Source organism: Podarcis raffonei, chromosome 2 (assembly GCF_027172205.1).
Source record: "Podarcis raffonei isolate rPodRaf1 chromosome 2, rPodRaf1.pri, whole genome shotgun sequence".
Lineage (NCBI taxonomy): Eukaryota > Metazoa > Chordata > Lepidosauria > Squamata > Lacertidae > Podarcis > Podarcis raffonei.
The window spans coordinates 8,602,143-8,627,908 of record NC_070603.1 but is presented as its reverse complement, the minus strand read 5'-3'; the positions used below and the strand labels follow the sequence as shown (position 1 = coordinate 8,627,908).

General features: G+C 48.5%; 1 protein-coding gene across 1 annotated transcript; it reads right to left on the bottom strand.

The window, feature by feature from the left end:
- Positions 1–779: 779 nt before the first annotated feature.
- On the bottom strand, positions 780–23,941 carry CDK4 (cyclin dependent kinase 4). The gene is made up of 8 exons (XM_053372796.1): positions 23,778–23,941; positions 19,660–19,908; positions 13,873–14,008; positions 13,198–13,365; positions 11,899–12,008; positions 6,934–6,984; positions 4,119–4,254; positions 780–1,719 (listed from the first exon to the last, which is right to left on the bottom strand). Exons 1-8 carry the CDS (start codon positions 23,924–23,926, stop codon positions 1,627–1,629), a joined length of 1,092 nt encoding a protein of 363 aa, XP_053228771.1. The 5' UTR covers positions 23,927–23,941; the 3' UTR covers positions 780–1,626.
- Positions 23,942–25,766: the final 1,825 nt, after the last annotated feature.

Sequence of the window (25,766 nt, the reverse complement as noted above, 5' to 3'; positions counted from 1 at the left end):
TACTTTCTTGGGCTCCATGATCACTGCAGATGGTGACAGCAGTCACGAAATTAAAAGATGCCTGCTTCTTGGGAGAAAAGCAATGACAAACCTAGACAGCATCTTAAAAAGTAGAGACAACACCTTGCCAAGAAAGGTTCGTATAGTAAAAGTTATGGTTTTCCCAGTAGTGATGTATGAAAGTGAAAGCTGGACCATAAAGAAGGCTGATCGCCGAATAATGGATGCTTTTGAATTAGGGTGCTGGAGGAGACTCTTGAGAGTCCCATGGACTGCAAGAAGATCAAACCTGTCCATTCTTAAGGAAATCAATCCTGAGTGCTCACTGAAGGATGGATCCTGAAGCTGAGGCTCTAATACTTTGGCCACTTCATGAGAAGACTCCCTGGAAAAGACCCTGATGTTGGGAAAGATGGAAGGCACAAGGAAAAGGGGACGACAGAGGACGAGATGGTTGGACAGGGTTGAAGCTACAAACATGAGTCAGACCAAACCGCGAGAGGCAGTAGAAGACAGGAGTGCCTGGCGTGCTCTGGTCCATGGGGTCACGAAGATTCGGACACGACTAAACAACAACTTAAAATCAGATTCTTGAAACCAACGTTTAAGATTCCCATTTCAAAAAGCAAAGATTTTTCACCACCAGATTGAGTTGGTGGAAGATTCCCATTTCAGGACTAGCAGAAATTGCCCCCACATATCAGTGGATCAGCACTCAAGCAACCCATTCCCAGACACACACTTGTTCATTCATCATACTAATAAAAACACAATAGATCTTCAATTGACAGGAAAGGGGGAAGACCAAGCTATACTTGCCTGGCCCCCTGCCCATCCATATTCTTTATTGAAATTTCGTTTTCGGAAGCTTTTTTTTATATTAAAAAGGAAAGAAAAACTTCACATCAATGACTGGAATCAGCTGATCTCTCCATCTGAGCAGATCTCCCATGCCCAGATCCCCGATTACGTAGGTCTCTCCTGACCAGTGTCGTGTCAATTCAAAAAATTTTTTGAAAATGAATTGTGAATACTTTATACAAAAATATCCTTTGCTCCCGCTTTCACGGCGCTCAGTGTAACAAGTTAAGGCAAGGCTTTAGTGTCAAACTGTTAGCCACAGGAATGTGATAAAAGGCAGGAACATTATTGTGTGTAAACTGTTATAAAAAAATTATTCATTTTTTAAAAAAAAGTTATTGGAGACACCTTGGGCTATGAACTCGGATGGCAAGAGAGAGATGCCTCTAACTGGGCTGTCTCAAACACAAACTGACCTTCAAGAACACTGCTGGGACTCAACCCAGGAACACAGAAAGTGAGTGTGCACGTACATCTGCGAGGGTATTGTTGGCACAGAGATACCACAGGAATCCTAGTTATTTCCAGGGCAGGAAGGATTTCGGCGTTGCACTTCCTGCAACAGGCACCTTTTCGTTTTCGTTCCGCATGTTGGCAACGGCTCCAGCCCCCTCCCCGCCCCTCAAAGTCCCAGCACAGCCAGGGGGCTTGGGAGACGGTCTGACTGTAGCCTCCAGGTGGGGGGGCCCAATTATCCTCATACACACGCAAAGTCTTTTTGTGTACAGTCTTTTCACCCCTTGCCAGGGACCTGCTGGGATGGCGCTAGCCTTCACCTGCACTCTGGTCTCGAAAGTACTGGTGATGCAGTGCTTTGAAGGCAGAGATCCGTTTGTACGGGTTGAATGTCAGCATTTCCTAGAGGGAGACAGAGTGGGAAACATGAATATCACATCATTCGGGTATCACAACATATCCTAACTATAGAAATTCCACTTTTATTAACATTGTTAGATGACTTCCTCGACTCTCCCGGCTGAGTTTCCATATAAATCATTGTAGCAGTTTTCCAAAACTAATTTTACATAAAATTTACTTAGTCCAATTAACATCTTTCTTTCTTTTCATTTTAACTTTTACCCATAGTATTCTACAACATCACATATTTAAATCCTAGGCCGATTTGGTACTCGCAAGTAATTCTATTTAAGTTATCTTAACATATTTAACTAAATAGTCTTTAAATTTCTTCCATTCCTCTCGATACTCCTCCTCCTTCTGGTCGCGGACTCTTCCGGTCAGGTCGGCTAGATTTCGGATCATCTTCATCTGCCATTCCTCCACTGTTGGTACTACTTGTGATTTCCAATTTTTGGTCAGCAAAATTCTAGCAGCAGTTGTGGCACACAAGAACAATCTAACATCTTTCTTGGGCAATTCCAAACCTATTATTCCAAGAAGAAAGGCCTCTGGTTTCTTGATAAATGTATACTTCAACATTTTTTTCAATTCATTATAAATCTTTTCCCAGAAGTCTTTCACCTTGGGACAAGTCCACCACATATGGTAAAAAGTACCTTCTTTTTCTTTACATTTCCAACATAGATTATCACTCTTATGATAAATCTTTGCTAGTTTTACAGGGGTTAAGTACCATCTATACATCATTTTCATAACATTTTCCTTTAACACCGTACATGCAGTGAACTTGACCCCTTTCCTCCACAACCTTTCCCAATCCTCAGACATTATGCTATGTCCAACAACTCTTGCCCAATCTATCATCACAGATTTAACTTGTTCATCCTTTGTGTGCCACTCCAACAGTAAATTATACAAAATGTAAAATGAATATCACATCATTTTTCATCGCAGGCAGAACAGGGTCCAGACCTCCTCTGCGCAAGATCTGCAGGAGGGTACCCTGAATGTGTGCAAACCCCAAATTGGGACACAGTGTGCCTTACTCCAAGGATTCTTCTTGCTACACAGCTTACAGCTCTCGAACGTCTCTAGCATCCTATTTCGAAAACATTGCCCCGCATCATCCTATGACTAAGGGCGAGTTCACACGGCACATTATTCATACGGCGGTGATCGCCAACAGCTTGAACAGATGAAAAGCCAGCAGTCCCTCCCAGTTACCAAACACTTGAGTCACCGACATTTGTTGCCTATTTACTTCCACAGACAATTTCCCCCCAAAGGCAGGTCACTAAGAGCCAGTGACTTGGCCATGTGGCAACTTCTTCAAATAGTTTGCTTAGCAGAAATGATAAAACCCTCCCCCAACCTCCAGATACTGTCAGATTTCCAAATGCCGTCAGCCCTAACCATCAAGGCCAATGGTCAGGTAAGAGGACATGAGTTGGGAGTCCCAACAACATTCTGAGAGCTCAGCTAGTCTAGGCATATTTAGTTTTCTTGTGCACTTTGATAAATTGGGGAGAATTTAATAATGTCCCTCACACTTTCCAGCCAAAGCAATCTACGATCAGGACCAGTTTTGCCACTGGAAAATACTGCTGCTTTAGATTGCTCTCCAGAGTGGATTTATAGGTTAATGATGGACGTGGATTAATAATAATAATAATAATAAAGGTAAAGGACCCCTGGACGGTTAAGTCCAGTCAAAGGCGACTATGGGGTTGTGGCACTCATCTTGCTTTCAGGCTGAGGGAGCCGGTGTTTTTCCACAGACAGCTTTCCGGGTCATGTGGCCAGCAGGACTAAACCGCTTCTGGCGCAATGGAACACCAATGGAAACCAGAGCGCACGGAAACGCCATTTATCTTACCGCCGCAGCAGTACCTAATTACCTACTTGCACTGGTGTGCTTTCAAACTGCTAGGTTGGCAGGAGCTGGGACAGAGCAACGGGAGCTCACCCCGCCGCGGGGATTCGAACCGCCAACCTTCTGATCGGCAAGCCCATGGCTCAATGGTTTAGACCACAGCGCCACCCACATCCCTTGGGCATGGATAGAAGGCATTCAGTATATGCACATCGCTCATGCAGTGCTGCCCAAACCACACTAAGATCTGCCCTCACAGTGCACAAGAAGAGTAGATCCCAACTACTGGAGAAGAGCGCTGCATAAATATTAAGTGCATTTCATCCACTCTTGAAGCCACTGTGGCGGAAACAGTGAGGCCAAGGCCACCCAGCATATTCAGGATTAAATGTGGGTCCGTGGGGGAGGGAGGCACAGCTCATGCTTTTAACCATCATTCCAACTCCAGCTCTCAGATCCACCTGCTCCCCTGATCTATTCTCCCTGCCTCACACGGTGACCTGCCCATCTCTGTGGAACATACCAACAGCAGCTGAGCTCCCAGGGGTTCAATTTCCGGCACAAACTTCTCGACGGGCTGCGGGGAGCGAGCAGCAAAGGCGCAGCGTGGCAGAGACACGTCCAGGGGCCAGTCCTCTTCGGATGGGAGCCCGATCAGGCTGCAAGTCAAGGAGAGATTGTGAGCCAGAGTCGCCTGGTGGCTTCCCCAGAAGGCAGCCCTCTGCCAAGATGTGTGGGAGGTTACCAGGGTTCAAGACCATCACCCCAGCAGCATGTCAGTTCCTGAGCTACGCAAACTGGTTTCTCCTGATTTTGCAACTGCCGTTCTATTTCAATGCCTCCACAGCCTTAACTGATGCTGAGCACAGCTCTGGCCCACAGACCGAATTCTGCTCACCAGGCCCCCCCATTTGGCCCATGTGTCAAGTTCGGTCAGGCCATGTTCACCTGCCTTACGCTGCGCTGGGTGATAAGCAAGTGTGCCAGAACCACCAATTAGCAGCTATTAATAATTGATAAATAATAATAATTTTATTATTTATACCCCACCCAAGTGGCTGGGTTTCCCTGGCCACACAATGCTCTGTTCACCTGGTTTCACGAGCCCTGGTGATGAGTTTATCACCAACACTGTGGGCTGTGTCTTTGCCCAACCAGTTTAATTTCAAACTATGTGGGCAAGAATGGGTCAATCGCCCATGATGGCAGATGTCCACTTATCAGACCTGGAGCATAGGAGTGGGGTGGGGTAGAGATATAAGGATCTGGCCCACGAGGCGGATCCAGTTCCCCACCCCTGCCTTAAGATCTGTAATAAACTGGTCTTTAGTTAAGTCACCTGAGATCTGAACCCGGGACGTCTGGTTCATGCCCACCACAACAGCGTTGGCCAACGTGGGAGTGCTGTTGTGCTCAGCTCCTGTCTCTGGGGTTGGCCACGGTGAGCATAGAGTTCTGGACTAGATGGGTCTTTGGACTGAAGCTTCCCAATCCCCTTGCTTCACCTATTCCCATTATCACACTGCTCTTGTGATTGTGCCAGAAGTAAAGGTAAAGGGACCCCTGACCATTAGGTGCAGTCGTGACCGACTCTGGGGTTGCGGCGCTCATCTCGCTTTATTGGCTGAGGGAGCCGGCGTACAGCTTCCGGGTCATGTGGCCAGCATGACTAAGCCGCTTCTGGCGAACCAGAGCAGCGCACGGAAACACCGTTTACCTTTCCGCTGGAGTGGTACCTATTTATCTACTTGCACTTTGATGTGCTTTCGAACTGCTAGGTTGGCAGGAGCTGGGACCCAGCAACAGGAGCTCACCCCATCGTGGGGATTCGAACCACTGACCTTCTGATCGGCAACTCCTAGGCTCTGTGGTTTAACCCACAGCGCCACCCGCGTCCCTTGTGCCAGAAGTAGATCCCCTAAAATTATCCGCTTCAATTTTTGATTTTAATCACCTCTTCCAACGTTTTACAGTTTAAGCCACTCTGAAACCTTCGTAACTTTTCGGTTTCTTTAAAGTTCAAATTATTTGCTTTTCAAGGAAACCTTTAGGAAACAATCCTTTTGATTTTTGTGAGGCTGAGCCCACTTGCCCAGGAGTAATCACCAGTGAACCCAATTAAGCTTACTTCTGAGTAGACGCATACAGGATTGTCTAAGTGGGGGACTTCATAGATCATTCTTGCCACTCCCCTTTCCCTTCCTTTCTACTGTTCGTCCCACTTCAAGACTCAGACATGCACCTTGAACTACTTTAGCTTCTCACAATGTTTGAATGAGTTTAAGAGACCTGACAGACTAAATAATCCAACATTTGCATTCATTATGCAAGTAGCATATTTGGAAAACTTGGAAGTTTTCTGCCTTGTGCGCGCACAAATTTCATTGTGAATGATCCAGAGACCACCTATTTCAACTCCTTGCTGCGAGTCAGGATCTTTTCCTGCTAACCAGCAATCATCAAACCCAGTGCAACCTTCAATTAACTGGGGCTGTCAGAGCAGATAACTCCAGCCAACATCACCAGACAGGTCTGTGCTCTGCAGCGGAGAATACACACTCGTCACTAAGACGAGGCAATGCGAACAGGGTGGGGAGAAATCCCTCAGGCCAGAATTTACTACCGTATTTTTCGCTCTATAGGACGTACTTTTTCCTCTCCAAAAATGAAGGGGAAATGTGTGTGCGTCCTATGGAGCAAATGCAGGCTTTCGCTGAAGCTATCCACAAGCCTTTGGAGCGTGGCGGGAGTTCCTGCCGGGCTCCTAAGGCTTGTGGATAGCAGCCTGAAGCCCGGGGAGCACAGCGCCAACTCCCGCTGCGCACCCCGGGCTTCAGGCAGCTATCCGCAAACCTTCGGAGCCCGGCGGGAGTTTCTGCCGGGGTCAAAAGGCTTGCGGATAGCAGCAAGCTCCGGGAGCGAAGGCGAGGCTGCACGCAACCTCGTCCCCGCTCCCGGACCCGTTCTGGGGGCTGGGGTGAGGGGAAGCTCGGGCTTCCCCTGCCCCAGCCCCATGGCTAAAAAAGAAGCCAAGACTGTCTTGGCTTCTTTGCGGCTCGGGGGGGGGGGATAATTTTTTTTCTTTATCCCCCTCCCCCCAAAAAACTAGGTGCGCCCTATGATCCAGTGCGCCCTATAGAGCGAAAAATACGGTAAGTAATAATAATAATGAGGAACTTCTCTTATGCATACACATGCCTTGGCTTAGCACGCTCATAAAAACGAGCAGAGTCATGCACGACTATGCTGAGTAAGGCTGATGACCTAACGAAAGAGATTTCCCTTTCCCCCGGTGACTTTCACCAGCCCTTTGGAGCAAACAAAAAGGCGAGACTCACTCAAAGATCTTGCCTAGCTGGTCAGCTTCAGAGTTGCCACAGAAGAGGGGCCTGCAGAGAAGACAAAGGGAATTGTGGTTATTTGTCATCACAAGCCCTAAACATGAATTACCAGAAGCCTCTGTCATCAGTTTTTTTGAGTTCACGTGTAGGACATGTGATATATTGTGTCCCTGCAATACTGGGACTGTATTGCAGGCAGTCCGTCACAAGGCGGTTGCGACTTGAGCCACAGAACCAGGAAATGTAACATTCAAAATTGCACCGGGCAAAGACAGGGTTCCCTGGCCCAAGCCATGCCCCAGACAATGGTGGCTAGCAAACAATGAAGAGACAGGGGTGAGGCGAAGAACAGATCTATTGATAAGGTTGTAGCACCTCAGGATAGTCCAGTTTACTCATACTACTGGTCAACTGGAAGGCTAGCCCTTCCCCAGTTGTCCATGTAATGTCACCAAGCAATGACAGAGGATTTCATCATACACACAGCAACTTCATGAACCACTCTCTCTCTCTCACACACACACACACAACCAAGGAAGTCTTCAAGGAGAGCACAACTTTCAAAATTAAGAACTTTTTATTTTAAAAGGTTTATAGAAACACCACCACTGCTACATTTACGACCAACCCTTTCTCCCTCATTTGACCCTAGCCATTACCCTGTGAGGTAAGTCAGGCTAGAAGAAATACAATGACTGGCTCATCAAAGTCTCGCGGTTTCACAGCTGGGCGGGGATTTGAACCCTGGTCTGCCAGGTCTGAGTTCAACCACCACACCAGCTCATGAATGGCTCTGCTTCCCCCATCTTTTGGTGGAACCAGGGATTTGCACAAGAAGATCCCTTCAACAGGACTTTGTGAAGCCAAGTCTACATGCCAAGTTTCTGCACTCCGATGTCAAGGTGGAGAGCCAGAAGCGCAGGAAGCACTCATGGAAATATGCTCTGGAAGGAGGCAGCCATCTTTTTGGCGGCAACTTCCTGTTGCGCCGTGCCCCATTCTGCACCTGAACATCTGAACAGAAGTATACACCTGGTGTGCCATGCCTCAAACAGAAGTCCTTTTAAACAGCAGTCTTCAGCCATTTCAAACCTGAAACCTACCTTAATCTAAATAACCATCTGGGGACCCACTTCTTAATATATCAACATTATTTATTTGTATGGTGTTATGGTTGCAAAAGGCTGGGCTGAATAAATCCCAAGCCAGAATTAAGATTGCCGGAAGAAATATCAACAACCTCAGATATGCAGATGATACAACCTTGATGGCAGGTGAAGGTGAAAGAGGAGAGTGCAAAATATTGTCTGAAGCTCAACATCAAAAAAACTAAGATACGGGCCACTGATCCCATCACCTCCTGGCAAATAGAAGGGGAAGAAATGGAGGCAGTGAGAGATTTTACTTCTTTGGGCTCCATGATCACTGCAGATGGTGACAGCAGTCATGAAATTAAAAGACACCTGCTTCTTGGGAGGAAAGCAATGACAAACCTAGACAGCATGTTAAAAAGCAGAGACATCACCTTGCCAACAAAAATCCATATAGTTAAAGCTATGGTTTTCCCAGTAGTGATGTACAGAAGTGAGAGCTGGACCATAAAGAAGGCTGATCGCCGAAGAATGGATGCTTTTGAATTATGGTGCTGGAGGAGACTCTTGAGAGTCCCATGGACTGCAAGAAGAATCAAACCTATCCATTCTGAAGGAAATCAGCCCTGAGTGCTCACTGGAAGGACAGATCCTGAAGCTGAGGCTCCAATACTTTGGCCACCTCATGAGAAGAGAAGACTCCCTGGAAAAGACCCTGATGTTGGGAAAGATGGAGGGCACAAGGAGAAGGGGACGACAGAGGACGAGATGGCTGGACAGTGTTCTCGAAGATACAAACATGAGTTTGACCAAACTGCGGGAGGCAGTGGAAGACAGGAGTGCCTGGCGTGCTCTGGTCCATGGGGTCACAAAGAGTCAGACATGACTAAACAACTAAACAACAACAAATGGTTGCTGTTACCCATCTTACGCCAGGCAGCAGTGGCCTCCAACTCTCCAGTTGAAAACCAGTGGATTAGACACAAAACCAATTGACAAAAGTCTCTTCGAGCAGCTTTTTTTCTTAGGGGGGTGGAGGGGGTGGTCAAGAAGGCATCTGACTGCTCTGACAGTGCATGACAAGGAGGGTTTGCAGAGAGATTGATGAGCATTCTCAAATGCCAAATAATACGCAGATTGAGTTGACAGACCAATCTAGCTGCCACCTCACCGCAGCGGCGTCTTGAACAAAGACAGTGATCTCAGAAACACACAAGGCGAATGAGCACAGTTGCAAGCCAACGTTGAGCCAAATACTGAATCATATTAATTCACCAAGAAGCAGTGGGAGAAGAATGCTGCTCTATTTTATGTTTTTATGATGTGAATAATTTTTTTTAATCATGATATTATATTTTACTATGTATTGTACACTGTTTTGATTTTTTCCCCTAATATTAAGGCACCTAGAAATCTTACTGGCAACCTTAACGTTATTAGCTGTGAGGATATGTGACCGTTTTAAAAACGTTTTTGGATGCTCTTAATTTTTTTAGAAGCTTTGCTTAATTTATTTTTAACTATTGTGTTCTTCTGTCTTGTTAGTTTGCCAGATCCTGAGTCCCTCCCATCAGATGTCAAGGAAATAAACAACTATCTGACTTTTAGGAGGCATCTGAAGGCAGCCCTTAATAGGGAAGTTTTCAATATTTGATGTTTTACTGTGTTTGATGTTGTAATTTATTGGAAGCCGCCCAGAGTGGCTGAGGCAACCCTGTCAGATGAGAGGCATATAAACGCCGTATTTTTTCATCTATAAGAATTTTGGGCGACCCAGATTTAAGAAAATGGAGGGAGATGTATCCGTGTATAAGACGCCCCCTAATTTTTGACATTATTTTTAAGGGGGAAAACCTAGTCTTATACATAGAAAAATATGGCAATAATATACTACTACTACTACTACAGCTACAAATTCCTTCCCAAACAGTCGTTTTCCCCAAAGCCTGAACAACATAGCAGAAGTGCCTGCGTGATTGTAGCAGGGAAAAAAGAAAAAGAAAGCCCCCAAACCATTTGCAAGCTTCTGCCCCCAACGGCATCTGTTGCCACTCCATCTTCTGCAAAGCAGGTCACCAGCTCCTCCCTGCCTTGCAGTCCGCAGCCCGAAAGATAAGCAAGACAGGAGGTTTGGGCAGGCCCAGCCCTAATCTATTGTCTTCCAGCTGTGCCGATGGCTTGGAGATCTAGCAAGTGGAGCGTGCCCCAGAAATTCACAAGATCAGTCCCCCAACTGCAGTTTGCAAATCCTTGGCAGAGTTTATATTGTCGAAGCGCACGGAAAGAAAGGAGGGACAGCGTGAGGGTCTTCAGAAGAGTGAGGAGATGTAATGTATGCTTGGGACCCCCATCTTTTCCCTAACCCTACTTGTGTCTAAACCACCCACCCCATTGGGCCTCCCTTGCTGCTCCCATTAAGCCGGAGCGGGGTACATTTGACATAACCCGTGAGCCCATGAAACTCGCTGCATGACTCCGGCCAGGCATTCTCTCTTAGGCTCTGACACAGAGTTGTTGTGAGATAAAGTAAGGTAAGGGGGAACTATGTACTCCACCTTGGGCTACTTGGAGGAAGTGGAAAATAAATGTAATAATGAACATGATTTTTCAAAAAGGCCGACACACACACACACACACACACACACACACACACAGAGTGATACCTTGGGTTACAAACACTTCAGGTTACAGACTCCGCTAATCCAGAAATAGGACCTCAGGTTAAGAACTTTGCTTCAGGATGAGAACAGAAATCGTGCTCCGGTGGCGCGGCAGCAACAGGAGGCCCCATTAGCTAAAGTACCACTGTACATGCAAACCTCCTTTCTCGCCCAGTCCTCCCTCGCCTCTGCAAACAGCCAATCCATTCCAATTTGTGCAAAGCTTTTAACAAAATACAATGCACAAGACTACAAAAGTCTGCTCTGACTGACAGTGGCTCCCCAGGATCCAGACAGGGGTCTTTTCCCACTATCTGGAAGTGCCAGAGATTGAACCTGGCACCTTCTCCAGGCAAAGCACTTGCTCTTTCCCAAAAGAGGGGTGTCCTTGCCACAGAATGTGCCCTGCTGTGCCAGTTTCTGAAGGTACATTGGCCCCATTCATATTACCCACTGAAAGGAGCACTGTACCACTTTTGAGTAATCAATAGCGTCCCCCAAAGAATTCTGGGAAGTGTGCTTGATTGTTAAACCACTCCGAGAACTCTCCAAAACAGCTCTCAGCACCCATAACAAACTACAGTTCCCAGGATGCTTTGGGAGAAGCCAGAGCTGTTTGAAGTGGGATGCGGCTGTTTTGAACATACGGTACAGTTCGGTGCCTTTGGCACACAGCACTAGAGCTGCAGCAAATCAACTTCCCACCCTACAGCGGTGCCTGACAGCTGCATTGGAACCCCTCTAACGACAAAGGCCGCATCTGCTCAGCCAATAATAATATTAATAATAATTTATTATTTATACCCCGCCCATCTGGCTGGGCTTCCCCAGCAACTCTGGGCGGCTTCCAGAAAAATATTATAATACTGTGATACATCAAACATTAAAAGCTTCCCTAAACAGGGCTGCCTTCAGATGTCTTCTAAAAGTTTGGTAGTTGTTGTTCTCTTTGACATCTGGTGGGAGGGCGTTCCACAGGGAGGGCGCCATTACCGAGAAGGCCCTCTGCCTGGTTCCCTGTAACTTGGCTTCTCGCAGTGAGGGAACCGCCAGAAGGCCCTCGGCGCTGGACCTCAGTGTCCGGGCAGAACGATGGGGGTGGAGACGCTCCTTCAGATATACTGAATACCACCCCATTCCCTGCGCTTGGTGAGATGTGCCAACCCTGCCGCCACCGCCCCACACGCGAACGATCTTCCCGCGCCACTCACTTCCTCCGAAACATTTCCGCAAAGATGCAGCCGACACTCCACAGGTCCACAGGGGTAGCGTAGGCCGACTGGAGCAGCACTTCTGGAGCCCGGTACCAGAGGGTGACGACCTGCGGCAGAGATTTAGCAAGTGTTCACAGGTGAAGGAGGCGGCTTGTTTATAAAGCGCCCACCCCCCACCCCGCTTCCGCTCAATGCATCACCACGAAAATCCCTTGAGCAGCCCGTGCACTTTGGACCTAGTTCTCAAGAGACATGCTGGGCATGGGGCCAAGCGCCATTCCTTTCAGCTACATGGGATGATGGCCTTTCTGGCTGCTACTTTGATTGGCAAGCGGATACTCCCAGCCCGTTCTACTTCCCAGGGGGCTCCTGGTCAGCCACCCTCGGCTGGGATTCAGCAGAGCCTTACAGTCTGCAGCTCTGTGTCCCAGAGTCAGGCTTCAGGGAATCAGATCACGGCTGGCAGCCAGAAATGGGAAAACAAGAAGTTCTTACCATGGTATTTCACTCAATATTCGCAGAGAAAGATGGATGATGCCAACTCTCAGATAATGGTGTTGCTCTGAGTAAAGTCCCACCCCCTCAGTCCCTCCTATTCTACATCATCCCTGCATTGGCTGATCTGTGCTTTCTGCCTCTGGGCTTTCTGTTCTACTACTCTCAATGCATGCCTGGTCCTGGGAGAGGGGGGTCAGGAATGCTTTCTAAAGACACTGAGTCTGTCAACTGTCTCTCCCCTGTTGCTTCTTCTTCCTGCTGCTCTCCCAACATTTCCCAGCTTCTCCCCTCTGCAGCCTCTGAACTATGACCTTCTGCAAACCACTGTTCTAAATCTATAATGCCCTCCTCTTCTTGGGAAGGTTCAGGAAGAGTGGGGGGACGGGTGGTCCCCACCATTCCTCCTCAGTCCAGTCCCTGACACCCAGGCCTGAAAATGGTCTTCTGTGTAACATGGGTGGAGAACCTGGTACCTTCCTGATACTGCTGGGACTGCAACTCCCATCACCACCGCTTCCCACTGGCCATGCCGGCAGGAGCTGGAGTCCCCACAACACCTGGAGGGCCACAGGTTGTTCTCCATCCCTACAGTGTAACGTACCTGCCCCATGGATGCTCTGGCGGTCTCCTTTTCATGCTGTGCTTAAATCAACAGAAGAAGAACCAGACAGAGAGCCGCCCACCCTGTATCGGCTGAAAAGATCCAAAGATCTGAGAATTCCCTAGTCAATGTGCCAAGCTGGTCACGCAAGCCAGAACAAAAACCCTTGGATCTTTCACGGGACCCAGTAGACTCACCAGTGGCGTCAGAGCCATCTGGCAGCTGTAGATGCGAGCCAGGCCAAAATCAGCCAGCTTGACTTGACCAGAGCTGGTCACCAGGATATTCTCTGGCTTGAGGTCGCGATGGACAATGCAGTTTGAATGCAGGAATTCCAAGCCGCTCAGGAACTGGTGCATCATGTCCTGGGAGGAGGAGAGGGGAAAGAAGAGCATGTTGCATCAACAGCCACACTCTAAATGCCTTAAAAAGGTAAAGGTAAAGGGACCCCTGACCATTAGGTCCAGTCACGGACAACTCTGGGGTTGCGGCACTCATCTCGCTTTACTGGCCGAGGGAGCTGGCGTACAGCTTCTGGGTCATGTGGCCAGCATGACTAAGCTGCTTCTGGCGAACCAGAGCAGTGCACGGAAATGCCATTTACCTTCCCGCTGGAGTGGTACCTATTGATCTACTTGCACTTTGACGTGCTTTCGAACTGCTAGGTTGACAGGAGCTGGGACTGAGCAACGGGAGCTCACCCCGTCGCGGGGATTCGAACCGTCGACCTTCTGATCAGCAAGTCCTAGGATCTGAGGTTTAACCCACAGCGCCACCCGCGTCCCTTTAAATGCCTTAGGGACCCGATATTCAGATGCCCCCTCCCAAGTACCATCCCAACATCAATTCAGTATGCTCATAGGGATGTTTACCTTTATTACCTCCACAGGTAAGCCGGGAGGTGGCGTTTTTTCCAAATACGCTTTCAGGTCTTGATCCACGTGCTCAAAGACCAACGTCACTTTAGTCTCGCGCTCCGTCCGTGTTGTCGTGCAAACATCCATTAGCCTACAGGGTGAGGAAGATGCTTGTAAAGTGCTCCATAAGAGAGCCAGTGTGGTGTAGTGGTTAAGAGCAGTGGACTCGTAATCTGGTGAACCGGATTCGATTCCCCACTCCTCCACATGCAGTGCTGGGTGACCTTGGGCCAGTCACACTTCTCTGAAGTCTCTCAGCCCCACTCACCTCACAGAGTGTTTGTTGTGGGGGAGGAAGGGAAAGGAGAATGTTAGCCGCTTTGAGACTCCTTAGGGTAGTGATAAAGCAGGATATCAAATCCAAACTCTTCTTCTTAAAAAAAACCAAAGTGCTCCAGAACTACCGGTGGGGGGGCGGCTTGTGACATTGGGAAGTTATTATTATTATTTTTAAAAAATTCAGCTCCGAATAAGAGCCTCAAATAGGGCTGGGGCAATCCAGGCACTCCTCCAAATGCAGAAATCTGGAACCTTTCATAGCCCAAGGTTGATGGAAAAAGTAGGAGAAAGAAATATAAATCGGACCTTCGTAGATAAGCCAGAGGCACTCTCAGAGTCCGAATGCACATTCCCTCTGGGGCAAAACACCCTAGGAGGGTGAAAAGCAAGGGTCAGCAATGGGTGTGGCCTGTGGAGGGGGTGTGGCCTGGGGGCCAGGTAGAGGCCAGGGGGATGGAGATTCCCCACTTCTGTCTTGATGTAATGAATTCTGTGGACTGCTCTCCCCAGGGAAGTTCGTCTGCTGCCTTCATTATACACCTTTAGGCACCAGGCAAAACCGTTCCTCTTTAACCAGGCCTTTGGTTGATCTGTTTGACATTCTATACCCTTTTAAAATGGGGCTCTTTTCTGAGGGGGGTGTTATTGGGTTGTTGTTTTTATTCTGCTTATATATGGCGTGATTTTTTTCTGTGAACCGCCCTGAGACCTCCATGTATAGGGTGGAATATAAACTCAAATAATAATAATAATAGTAATAATAGTAATAATAATACAGTGGTACCTCTGGATGCGAACAGGATCTGTTCCGGAGCCCCGTTCGCATCCTGAGGCGAACGTAACATGCGACTGCGTGTGCGCGGTTCACCGCTTCCGCGCACGATGTCATTTTGAGCATCTACGCATGCGCGAGGAGCGAAACTCGGAAGTAACGCGTTCCATTACTTCTGGTTCGCTGCGGAGTGCAACCCGAAAATGCTTAACCTGAAGCGTATTCATCCGGAGGTATGACTGTAATAAGGCTGGAAATGATGCAGACTGCCAACAGCCTATGGCCACAGCATTGAAACTGTGAGAACATCACTTGCTCTAACTTATGCTGCCCCGCCCACTGTTAATTCTGGCCCAGATCATAACAAACTGCACCGTCCAGACCCATGTTGCTGTAGGCACAGGGTATTTTCATTGCCTGCTCATCTGCCAGAACCCTTCCGTTCCGGCCTCAAGACCCACCTCTCCCAGGTGTGGCATCCTATGGCCCTCACACTTTCTCTCCTCCCATATCCCCCCTGCCCCACACTCGCTTGCTCCTCTCCGAAGTCCTCATCCCATTCCAGCCTTGCAATTTCCCCCACAATTCACCTGCAGTTTCTGCTGAGAATTGTCCCTCAAGGCAAACACTATCGGGGTTGTAAACCGTCTGCCTAACCAAGTCCTCTGCTCTCCCTTAGTCAGGAAACAACTCAGAGAGCTGGGGGTGGGGAAACCAGTCTGATTCAATGCCCCTTATCTGCAGGCCCTGAAGCCGGAGGACCCAGATTCTGGGTTTGGCCTTTCTGAGTCTCCCCAAAGGAAGGAGAGGTCAACCCCACCTGCAGCCAGCAGGAAGAGTGGAAGCAGATGAACATATACAGTGGTACCTCAGGTTACATACGCTTCAGGTTACATGCGCTTCAGGTTACACACTCTGCTAACCCAGAAATATTACCTCGGGTTAAGAACTTTGCTTCAGGATGAGAACAGAAATCGTGCTCCGGCGGCACAGCGGCAGCAGGAGGCCCCATTAGCTAAAGTGGTGCTTCAGGTTAAGAACAGTTTCAGGTTAAGTACGGACCTCCGGAATGAATTAAGTACTTAACCCGAGGTACCACTGTACCATGTAGCTGGTGTGGGCAGGTCTGCATAACCATAAGCAGTGCTTTTTTTCTGGGGGGGCGCAGGGGTACGCATACCCCTAAACATTTTGTGAATCTAAATTGAGGAGCAGTGTTTCAATATGAGTAGGAAAATGAGAGTACCCCTAAAGGCCACAGGCAGCTTGTGCAGACATCAGCTGCCTTTTTCAAAATTACATTCAAACGCTGGTTCAGGGATAGGAACCATTTTTAGCCCTCTTTGGGATGCCGGTGGTGGATGTAGCTAAAGGCAAGAGGGCAACGCCCTCTTTAGCTTCTTTTTTCCTTTCCCGCCCCGACCTGGCCACAGTGATCCATGCGACGGTCACCGCCAGGCTTGACTACTGTAATTCGCTCTACGCGGGGCTGCCCTTGAAGCTGTCGCAGAAGCTCCAGCGAGTGCAGAATGCTGCAGCGAGGGTCCTCACGGGGTCTCTGCCATGGGAGCATATTCACCCAGTGCTTTTCCAGCCGCACTGGCTCCCGGTGGAGTACAGGGTCAGATTTAAGGTGCTGGTTTTGACCTTTAAAGCCCTTCACGGCCTAGGACCCTCGTACCTACGGGAAAGCCTCTCCCGGTATGCCCCATGGAGAGCCTCAAGGTCCATAAATAGCAACACCCTAGTGGTCCCGGGCCCTAAAGAAGTTAGATTAGCCTCAGCCAGAGCCAGGGCCTTTTCAACACTGGCTCCGGCCTGGTGGAACGCTCTGCCTCATGAGACCAGGGCCCTGCAGGATCTGATTTCTTTCCGCAGAGCCTGTAAGACAGAGTTGTTCCGCCTGGCCTTTGGCTTGGAGCCAGTTTGATTCTCTCTCTCTCTTTCTTTTTTCTTTCTCCTCCTGTGATGAGGCTGCATTTTAATATTTTAATGTTGTATTTTAATCATGTTTTTAAGTTGTATTCATTCAACTTGTTTTTATTATTGCTTGTTAGCCGCCCTGAGTCTAGCCTTGGCTGGGGAGGGCGGGGTATAAATATTATTATTATTATTATTATTATTATTATTATTATTATTATTATTAAATGCGAGCTGAGCTTTGGACAGAGCAGGCTAGTTTCCACACACAAACGCAACCCCTCTCTCCATCCGCGGAAGCAAGACCCAAGATCAGAGATCAAGGACACATTCCAGCCAGGCAAAAACTCTCAAGGAGAAGGCAAAGCAGGGCCAGTGAGATGTGTGGCTTGGCAGTGTCAAGGGCCAGAGGGGCCTGGAGGACCATGGCTGTCTCTAGGCCTGAGGCTCCCCACCCCAGCTGTCACTGCTTACGGAATTGCTTCCCATTCAGTGTATTTAGGGTTGCAGCCCTAATTAAAGAAGAAATCCCATCTTCCAAGGTTGACTCTACCCTTCCCTCTAACAAACCCAACTATTGCCTCTATGCAAAAAAACAACAACCCCACAAAACACACCAAACCAATGGGCCAACAACAGAAATTGCTATCACTCCTGAAAGCAGTGTTCAAAATTAGCCAGGCGCCAGGCTTTCAGCTACTTGCAACCAAGTGAAGATGCCTTGGCGCCAGGATGGCAACTGGAGGTGCATGCCTAGAGATCACTGGAACTGGGCTGTTTTCACTCACTAATGCCCCACCCTTGGAATTCTATCAGTTATATTTTATCTGCACAATCATAATGAATTTGAGGAAAATGCTTTTTCTGTGCAGCCTGGGCAGGAGCAGTGAACAACGCGATAGTTCATTGTTGCAGCTCGTCGTCACTCCCCCCCCCCCCGCTGCCCTGCTCACAGTTGTGAAAAAATAATGTTATGAATGGTCCATGTCGCCATTAAGAAAAAGAGGTTGGAATAGGCCAATATATATGTGTACTGTCCCTGGATCAAGGGACTTTTCTTCTTTAAGTTCTCAAAGCTCTTAACCTAGCTCAAGGTTGTCATCTGAACTAGCCAGATGTTTAATTGATCGTGCATCATTTGAAAAGACTTTAGGGCCATCCTAACCTTGGTTTAAGGAGCTATTTGGCACCTAGCTTATAGATCTGAGTCTCTAACACTTCCTAAAAGGTAGGAGCAATGAGGGGGATCTTTCCCGTCAGCCAGCACCTTCCTGGGGTGCCAGTTTTCAATCGCAAGACTCCGGGGACAGTAAAAGTGGTGCCCTCCATAGGGAAGCTGAATTGCATCTCCAGCTGGCATGGAGTCATGGAGAACATGTGGCCCAGCGGGTATTGCTGGACTCCAATTCCCATCAGCCCCAGTCAGCATGGTTAATGGTAAGGGATGATGGGAATCGGAGTCCAGCGACATCCGCTGGCTACCTTGCTCTGCTCTTCACTAAGTGAAAAGGAGTTTGGCCTAAAGTTTGCATAACTTTGTGGGGAAAGGGTGCAGCAGACAGATTTGAACCAGAGGCAGGAACAGAGGCAGACAAACGCACTGTGGGTGTCTGCAAGGAGCCCGCTTCCTTCCTAGTTCTTAAGAAATCCCAGCCTTAAGGCGAACCGGGCGAAATTCCAACTGGCCCAAGAACAAAGACATGTCTGCTCCAGCCAAAGGAGAGCCATTCACTCTGAAATGGGCTCTTTCAAGAGGGTCTCCATGCCTCCTATAGGTCAGGATATAAGCCAGCCATTTCAACAATCCAGGCCCAAACACTATAGGTCTCGTCCGTGAGCGTCCTTCACCCTATCCCTAGCTTGTGTTCATGCTACTGCAATTCTCAAAGAGGGTTCTGGAACATTAAAAATGGCGGGACTTAGGCCAAGCAATAACACAAGTTCCTCCTGGCTTACAGGAGTCAAGACCAACGCCTTAATTTGAGCTGGGCCTCTGGTCATAACCTCATATTCAATACAGTCCCATCAATTCTGGAACATCAACTGTGATAAGATTATATCTGAGTATGTACAGAGCGCGTCTCTCTCCCATTCTAGCCTCAGCCTCCCCCTCTACCATGCTTGCACCCTTTCAGATGTCCCTGATTACTAGTCTTGCTGACCCAAAGGGCCAGAGGATCAATACAGGAATGGACAATTTGGCACATTGCTCTACTAGAAAAACTGACATTACAAATAAAAGGAATGAGACATGATAGATTACTTTTCTGTTCAATGGTATAGATTTGCTCGATGGACAAAAGATAGCCCTAATAAAATCCTGCCGCTGCCCACTGAACTCTCTGGAGAGCCTTATTGGGATAAGGACAATGATTAAATGGTAAACTTGTTAAAATACTTGGAATGCAATAAAAAATAACATCATCATGGATATTCTACAGCTAATTTACTACAGAAGCAAAAACCATGCACATCATTGGTCTTTATAACTTCAGCTACGTTTCCTATGGATAAAAATTTAAATATGAATAGTGTGTTTAAAAATAAAAGATCTGAAGGGCCACAGGTTCTCCGCCCCAACCTATACCTTTGGAATTAATAGGTGTGTCTTAACATTCAGAGGCCATTGTTTCAGGTAGCCTTGGAATGCCGGCCTCCTTCCCCTCCCGCCCCTGAAAGAAATCGATTGCAGCACATGCCACAAAGCACACACTTCCAAGCCCCACCCTGGGATCCTTGCAGTCACACACCTCCCCCGTCACGCCCCTCACCGAACAATGTTGGGATGGTCAAAGTGCTCCAGCCGCTTCAGCAAGGCCACCTCGCGGACGGTTGACAGCGGCAACCCGTTCTCGCTGTTCTGCACCCGGACGTTCTTGAGGGCCACAAACTTGCCGCTCTGCAGGTCACGGGCCTTGAAGACGGTGCCGTAAGCCCCGATGCCAATCTCGGCCACGGGCTCGTATTGATCCCGCACTCCCATGGCCATCCTGGCAGTCTGTTCCAAGAGGCCGCAGAGGCTTCACGAGATCGAGGGGAAAGAAGGTGGTTAACAACAGTTAGACTTTCCCTTACAGTAGGACAGCAGGTTCCCTCCAGTGTCCCAACGCTCAGCTCCCTCTCCTTCATTCTTCAGTGAAACGCCGGCCTGTTCCTCCCATGTAATATAATAATAATAATAACAATAATAATATTTTTTTATTTATACCCCACACATCTGGCTGAGTCTCCCCAGCCACTCTGGGCAGCTCCCAATCAAATGTTAAAAACAGAACAGCATTAAATATTAAAAGCCTCCCTAAACAGGGCTGCCTTCAGATGTCTTTTAAAGATAGGATAGCTGCTTATTTCCTTCACATCTGAAGGGAGGGTGTTCCACAGAGTGGGTGCCACTATCGAGAAGGCCCTCTGCCTGGTTCCCTGTAACCTCACATCTCGCAGGGAGGGAACCGCCAGAAGGCCCTCGGTGCTGGACACTGGTGCTGGATCTCAGTGTCCGGGCTGAATGATGGGGGTGGAGATGCTCCTGCAGATATACTGGACCGAGGCCGTTTAGGGCTTTAAAGGTCAGCACCAACACTTTGAATTGTGCTTGGAAACGTACTGGGAGCCAATGCAGATCTCTCAGGACCAGTGTTATGTGGTCCCAGCGGCCACTCCCAGTCACCAGTCTAGCTGCCGCATTCTGGATTAATTGCAGTTTCTGGGTCACCTTCAAAGGTAGCCCCACATAGAGCACATTGCAGTAGTCCAAGCGGGAGATAACTAGAGCATGCACCACTCTGGCGAGACAGTCTGCAGGAAGATAGGGTCTCAGCCTGCGTACCAGGTGGTACACTCTTTTCTGATGTCACAACCGCACCACAAGTTTAAAGCGCATTTGTAGCATTTTAAGAGACACAGCTTACTTCGAAGAATTCTTGGAACTATGGTTTGCCTCTCACGGAGCTGCAATTCCCAGCACCCTTCACAAAACTATAGTTCCCAAGATCCATGTATTTTAAATGTATGGTGTGGATGTGAACTCGGCCTCTCTCTTTATTCCCTCCCTCCTCCCTCACTCCAGATTCCAGGATTCCCTCTCCTCTCTAGTTATCCCTCTAACCTTTGCTTTCCCATCCCTGAGACAGGAGGAAACCAGGGGGGTAAAGTTGGCTCCCTTGTTAGATGAGTTTGGAACACCTTCTTTTAAGGTTGAAGAGACAGTCTGCCTTAACACTGGCCTTGGACCAGAGCTCCCCAAAGCCCAGTTTCCAGAAATGTGTGAAGAGTACTTCTGGGCATGTGCAGATTATAGTAACCAGATAAAAGGAGACAAGCAGGGAAGCTATGCTTTGAATGCTTAAGCAGGAGAGGGAGTTTCGGCAGGCGCACAGCTAATTGCACCTTCCAATTTGTACACCATTATTTACAGCATTAAGAGTGACAAAAAAATCCAGCCTTCAAAGGCTTTCAATCAAGCCTTTCTAAGTAGCACGCCCGCCAACTGATCCCTCGACACATGCACACCCAGCCACTCCATTTTGGGCTAGCAGATACATTTGTTCCACTGAACACCATCAGTTGCTAGCACCTTTCTCAGACAGTGCATGTGCAATTGCTCCATGTGCACTGGGGGTGGAGGTGAGCAGGACCGCAACTGCAGAGACACTAAACCAGGGGTAGGCAACGTAAGGCCCGGGTGCCGGATGTGGCCCAATCGCCTTCTCAATCCAGCCTGCGGATGGTCTGGGAATCAGCGTGTTTTTACATGAGTAGAGTGTGTGCTTGTATTTAAAATGCATCTCTGGGTTATTTGTGGGGCATAGGAATTCATTCATATATTTTTTTCCAAAATATAGTCCAGCCCCCACATGGTCTGAGGGGCGGTGGACCGGCCCATGGCTGAAAAAGGTTGCTGACCCCTGCACTAAGCGCACATACTGTATAAACTAGGCCCCACATAAACACACCATCAGGGACTCTGCAAAAGCAGCATCCCCGATCACGCACAACTGTGTGGGTGTGTACTCAGCAGAGAGTTTAGTGAACATGTGTAGGCCAAAGCCTGCTGCCATGTTCCCACTCTTGCCCCAACCTCACTCATGGAGTATACACACAAGCACACACACACACAAACACACGTTGACTAAAAAGGACTCCTGTCTCATAATCGCAAACCAGGAAGAGTGGGTGTTTTCCCCACCCTCTCAAGGCATGTGGGCGAAATGGGAATTCAAACTCACGTTATTACAGAACCCAGGGTGATCACTTACACAGGGTACAAGTGTGTCATCCGATGTACTTACTGACTCATTTGCACCTTGCTTCTTGTAATTCACAGTCAACTTAAACAGATTGTTTCTTGGCCTCTGTGAATGCACCAATGCCACTGCTACAGGGATGGCGGAACATGAGGCCCTGTAGATGTTAGACTCCAGAACTCCCATCATCCATGGCCAACGGCTATGCTGGCTGGTTATTATGGAATTTGGGAGCCTAGCAACATGGGGAGGCCCTGTCCTTCAGGAGCCCAGCCTGCTGGGCAATACTACAGGGGCACCTTTCTCCCGGGATGAAGGTGGCGCTGTGGGTTAAACCACAGAGCCTAGGACTTGCCGATCAGAAGGTCAGCGGTTCGAAAGCCCGCGACGGGGTGAGCTCCCATTGCTCGGTCCCTGCTCCTGCCAACCTAGCAGTTCGAAAGCACGTCAAAGTGCAAGTAGATAAATAGGTACCGCTCCGGCGGGAAGGGAAACGGCGTTTCCGTGCGCTACTCTGGTTCGCCAGAAGTGGCTTAGTTATACTGGCCACATGACCCGGAAGCTGTACGCTGGCTCCCTTGGCCAATAAAGCGAGATGAGCGCCACAACCCCAGAGTCGGTCACGACTGGACCTAATGGTCAGGGGTCCCTTTACCTTTACTTTCTCCCACCACAATAATTGCTCCACACAAAAATCCCGCCGGCATCTTCTTCAGGATCCAGTCGAGGCACCAACTGGCCTACAAGAACACACCCTACCCCACAATGCAACAACACTTATGTGTCCCTGCTGCTCCCCACCACCTGGGGCAGTTCAGTCAACAAATCGTTAGGCTCTTCATCATGGGTTCGAGCCCAACGTTGGGCAAAAGATTCCTGCATTGCTGCGGGTTGGGCTGGATGACCCTCAGGGTCCCTTCGAACTTGGCGATGCCATGTTTTCAAGAGGGCTTCGCCACGTTGAGTTAGTGTCCGCAAAAGCGTGCATTTTGCAGGCATTGAAAGAACAACCGCACAGGAGGCAAGAGTCCCCCCTTCCTCAGCTGCACGACGTTGTTCGCCTCGGGGCTTGCAATGCAAACTTCCTTTTTGAGCGCTGAAGATTTCAGCGGCAGGCCATTTTGCTGAGCAGAAGCCAGAGCGCCTCTGCCCATTGCGACTCATCGGTCGGCTTCCCGCGCGCAGGTCGCGCACCCCCTCCGGCCCCGACCCCTAACCATGCGGGCCCCCGCCCCACTTCCCCGAACAAAGCCCCATTGTGCGCTCCCAAGCTTGCAACTCCTCCCGGGGGATCGCCGCCACATGCTCCCTTCCTAGCCCAGATGGGCAGGGAAACAAAAGCCCCGCCACCCCGCGCTTCTTGCAGCCTCCGGCGAGAAACCCCAACTTGCAATAACTTGACAGCAAGTTTGCAAAGGGGGGGGGGGATCCTCAGTCTAAAGCCTCTTCCCCGGATTGCAACCCAGTGCAATACTCCCCCCCCCCGGCATGCACCCACCCCCACTGCCATCCCATAATAATAAAGCCCCCCTCCCCTCTGCCAAGCACGGAGGGGCAGCAGGTACCTTTGTCTCCAGAGGAGCGAGCACGTTGCTGCCCCCCCCCGCCGCCCCCCGTTGCCAGCGATCCTCCGGGCCCGGACTCACCCAGCTGCAAGCGGCGAAGGGGCTGCTCCGTCCCCGCCGCGGTGGAGCGCAGGGAAGCGGGAGGAGGGAGGGGGCGTGGCTGGAAGACCTGGCCCAGCCAGCGAGGCGGCGCGGCCAGAGCGGCCGCCCGAGCGGAAGTGGGTCGCCATAGTGACCGGCCTGAGGGTTGTGGGCGGGGCCGGGTGCTTGCTCTTTGCTCAGCTCCCTCCCTCCCTGGTAAAGAGGCAGCCGTGCTCAGTGGTTAAAGCCAGGGCCGGATTTACGTATAAGCTCAACAAGCTAGAGCTTAGGGCCCCACTCGCTTGGGGGGGGGGCAAAAAATTAAAGGAAAAAACACCTGGATGTACATTTCCAAAATATAAGATAAATAAATAAAATAAAACCTCCATACAGCAACAGTGTTTTGTGTTGTGTGTGATGTAAGTAATGGGCCCCGCCTGCTAGCCTGCTCCCTAAAATATCACTTCTTAATTGTATTTCAATTCAACAATTACTTTGATAAAATACATATTTTGTTATGTGCAAATGGCTTTAGATACCTGTTAGGTCCATAAATTACGGTACCATATAACATATATTCAACACAAAGAACAGCGACAATTTGTTGTTGACAAAGGACAGCTGGACATAAAGGGCTCCATTACCTTCAGTAACTTAGGGCCACTAAATCTAGCCCTGGTTAAAGCAACGCTCTCCTGTACAATTATTATTATTATTATTACTACTACAGTATTATTATTATCATTGTACCCCATCCTTCTGGCTGGGTTGCCCAAGCCACTCTGGGCGGATTCCAGCACACATACAAATAATAATAAAACATCAAATATTAATAGTAACAATCAGATCCTATATAAAAAGTCGCAATAACTTTAAAATAAATAACTTATACCAAATAAAGCAGTATGCAATAATGCATTAGAATCCAATAGTAAACACTAAAATTAAACACCAGCAAGTAATAATTCAAACAGTTTACAAGAGATCAACAGGTTAAATCTGTAAGGATACATTGGGCAAAAGATTCGGGACATAATATACAAATGGCAGATTGGGAGAGGCTGTGTAAAACAGAACTGAAATTCACAGTGTTACCGGAAAAATCCGAGGGCTCCCTTGGACAAAACAAAGACACCAACCAGGATAACTTGGAGCAAAACAGCAGCCTGTAGGCTTGGCCTTTATTGAACTGTTGCAACAGGGTGTTCCCCTCACTTGCAAGAGAGAGGAAAGACCCAGAAAAATGGTGTGCCAGGTCTTATAAAAACTTTTGAAATTCCCATCCCCTAGGTCAAACCCACCCCCAGAAACATCATGCATACATTACAGAAAGGAGGGGTTGAGGGAGGAGTTGTGGTGGTATTAATCTGAGTGTCCTGTCAGCTGGCTGGTTCCCCCTTTCCCCCTCCCCAGGAATTATTCTCTGAAGACAAAATGTAGTCGCAGTTTCCTGCCCCCTGAGGGAAGATCTGATCATTGTCCTTTGTTCCAGTCCATGCTGAATCCACTCCCATATGGAAGTTCTTTGTGATCTTGATTGTCTTCTGTCTAGGACCATCAGGGTTGGCATAGCAACTGGGCAGGGCTCCTGTGGATGTGCTGGGATGGTGAAGGGATTATGGCTGACCAGGACCAAGCCACCCCCCTTTGATAGTCCTTGTCATATGGAGTATTTTTCTATGAATTTATAACAGAAATGTGGCGTATGTAGTGTGTGTGTGTGTGTGTGTGTGTGTGTGTGTGTGTGTGTGTGAAGTTTGTACAAACAGAATGATTGGGGTGGGGGGTTCCTGCTACAACAGCATGTTGTTAACTGAAAGAAAATTATATGAAAATGATGTATCGGTGGTATTTGACATCTGTCAAGTTAGCAAAAATGTACAGAACAAGTTCAAATATCTGCTGGAAATGTAAAGAAAAAGAAGGTAACTTTTATCATATGTGGTGGACATGCAAAAACTAAAAATTTCTGGGAGGTGATATGTAAAG